Source organism: Echinops telfairi, unplaced genomic scaffold, assembly GCF_000313985.2.
Source record: "Echinops telfairi isolate 266 unplaced genomic scaffold, ASM31398v2 ScPeMD7_28;HRSCAF=97, whole genome shotgun sequence".
Taxonomy (NCBI): domain Eukaryota; kingdom Metazoa; phylum Chordata; class Mammalia; order Afrosoricida; family Tenrecidae; genus Echinops; species Echinops telfairi.
Window position 1 is genome coordinate 4,619,230 of NW_022103925.1, and position 1,084 is coordinate 4,620,313.

General features: G+C 52.8%; 1 protein-coding gene across 1 annotated transcript in view; it reads right to left on the reverse strand.

The window, feature by feature from the left end:
* STK32B (serine/threonine kinase 32B) overlaps positions 1-1,082 on the reverse strand; it is a 223,911-nt gene extending 222,829 nt beyond the window's left edge. Inside the window, exon 1 of the mRNA XM_004715131.2 lies at positions 949-1,082. Coding sequence (XP_004715188.1) covers positions 949-1,067 — 119 coding nt within the window. The 5' untranslated portion in view covers positions 1,068-1,082. The remainder of the gene's footprint in view (positions 1-948) is intronic.
* Between the last annotated feature and the right edge of the window lie 2 nt (positions 1,083-1,084).

Consider the following 1,084-nt stretch of genomic DNA (forward strand, 5'->3'; position numbering starts at 1 on the left):
GAAGTTGCTCAGGAGTGGGCATTGATAACCTGCGATAACCACAAGTCTGTACAGGCGAGAGTTGAACGCTGGTGTAAACGAGAGACTTGAGTGAGTAACAATGTATACACCTTGCGCCAGCAATGGGCACACGTGCAGCACAGGAACACAGGAGGCTCGCAGTAGGAGATGGGAGAAGGGCTGTCTGGGAAGCCTACACTGTGCGCTTTGTGCACAATGTTCCCATCAGCCTCACGCAGCTCTAAAACATTATAGAATTATAGCCAGAACACTCCTTAGATGTGAGAATGGTCAGACTTCATCTTAGGCATTTTGGATGTGTCTTCTGGAGGGACCAGACCCCAGAAGAAAACACCGTGCTTCGTGAGGGTCCGTGAAGCAAAGGCACACCTTGAGGAGGTGGATGGACATGGTGGCTGCAACCATGGGCTGCAACAGCACAATGTTTGTGAGGCTGGCGCAGGGCCCGGTGGTGTTTCCTTCTGTTGTCTGTAGTGTTGCTATGGGTCAGGGCTGACACCACGGCCCACGGCCACGGCTGTTCCCCAGCAGGTGTCACCAGTGGGAGTCAAGTGAGAAGCACTTTCTCTACACAAGACTTCAAGGTCCTTGAGGCCAAGGACCCATCTCTCTGTCAATCTGCAGGGATGGTCCCCCTGGCCCAGGTCCAAGGGCAGGTTTAATGCCTGTTTGCTTGAATGGATGAATGAATGGATGAAGTTGAGGGTAACCATTGAAACACAAAGTTCATTTAAGAGGCACAGAAAAGATATGCTGTAAAGATGACATCAGACACCCGACTCGATATATTAAGGTCCTCTGAGCTCAGAGCACGCCCACCCTGCCTCATTGTAATTTAACAATCACGTCCCTCGAAGCCACGTGTGCCCGTTACTCCATCGGACGGAGCTCTCTGGCACCACGCCCCCCCAGGGTCACACTGCTCACCACAGATTGACCAAGAAGGGATGGTCCAGGCCCTGCATGATCTGAAGCTCCCGGAAGACGTTCCGCACCTCGTCCCTCTCGATGCACTTCTGCTTGTTCATGTACTTCATCGCGTACATCGTCCTCGTGTCCCGCT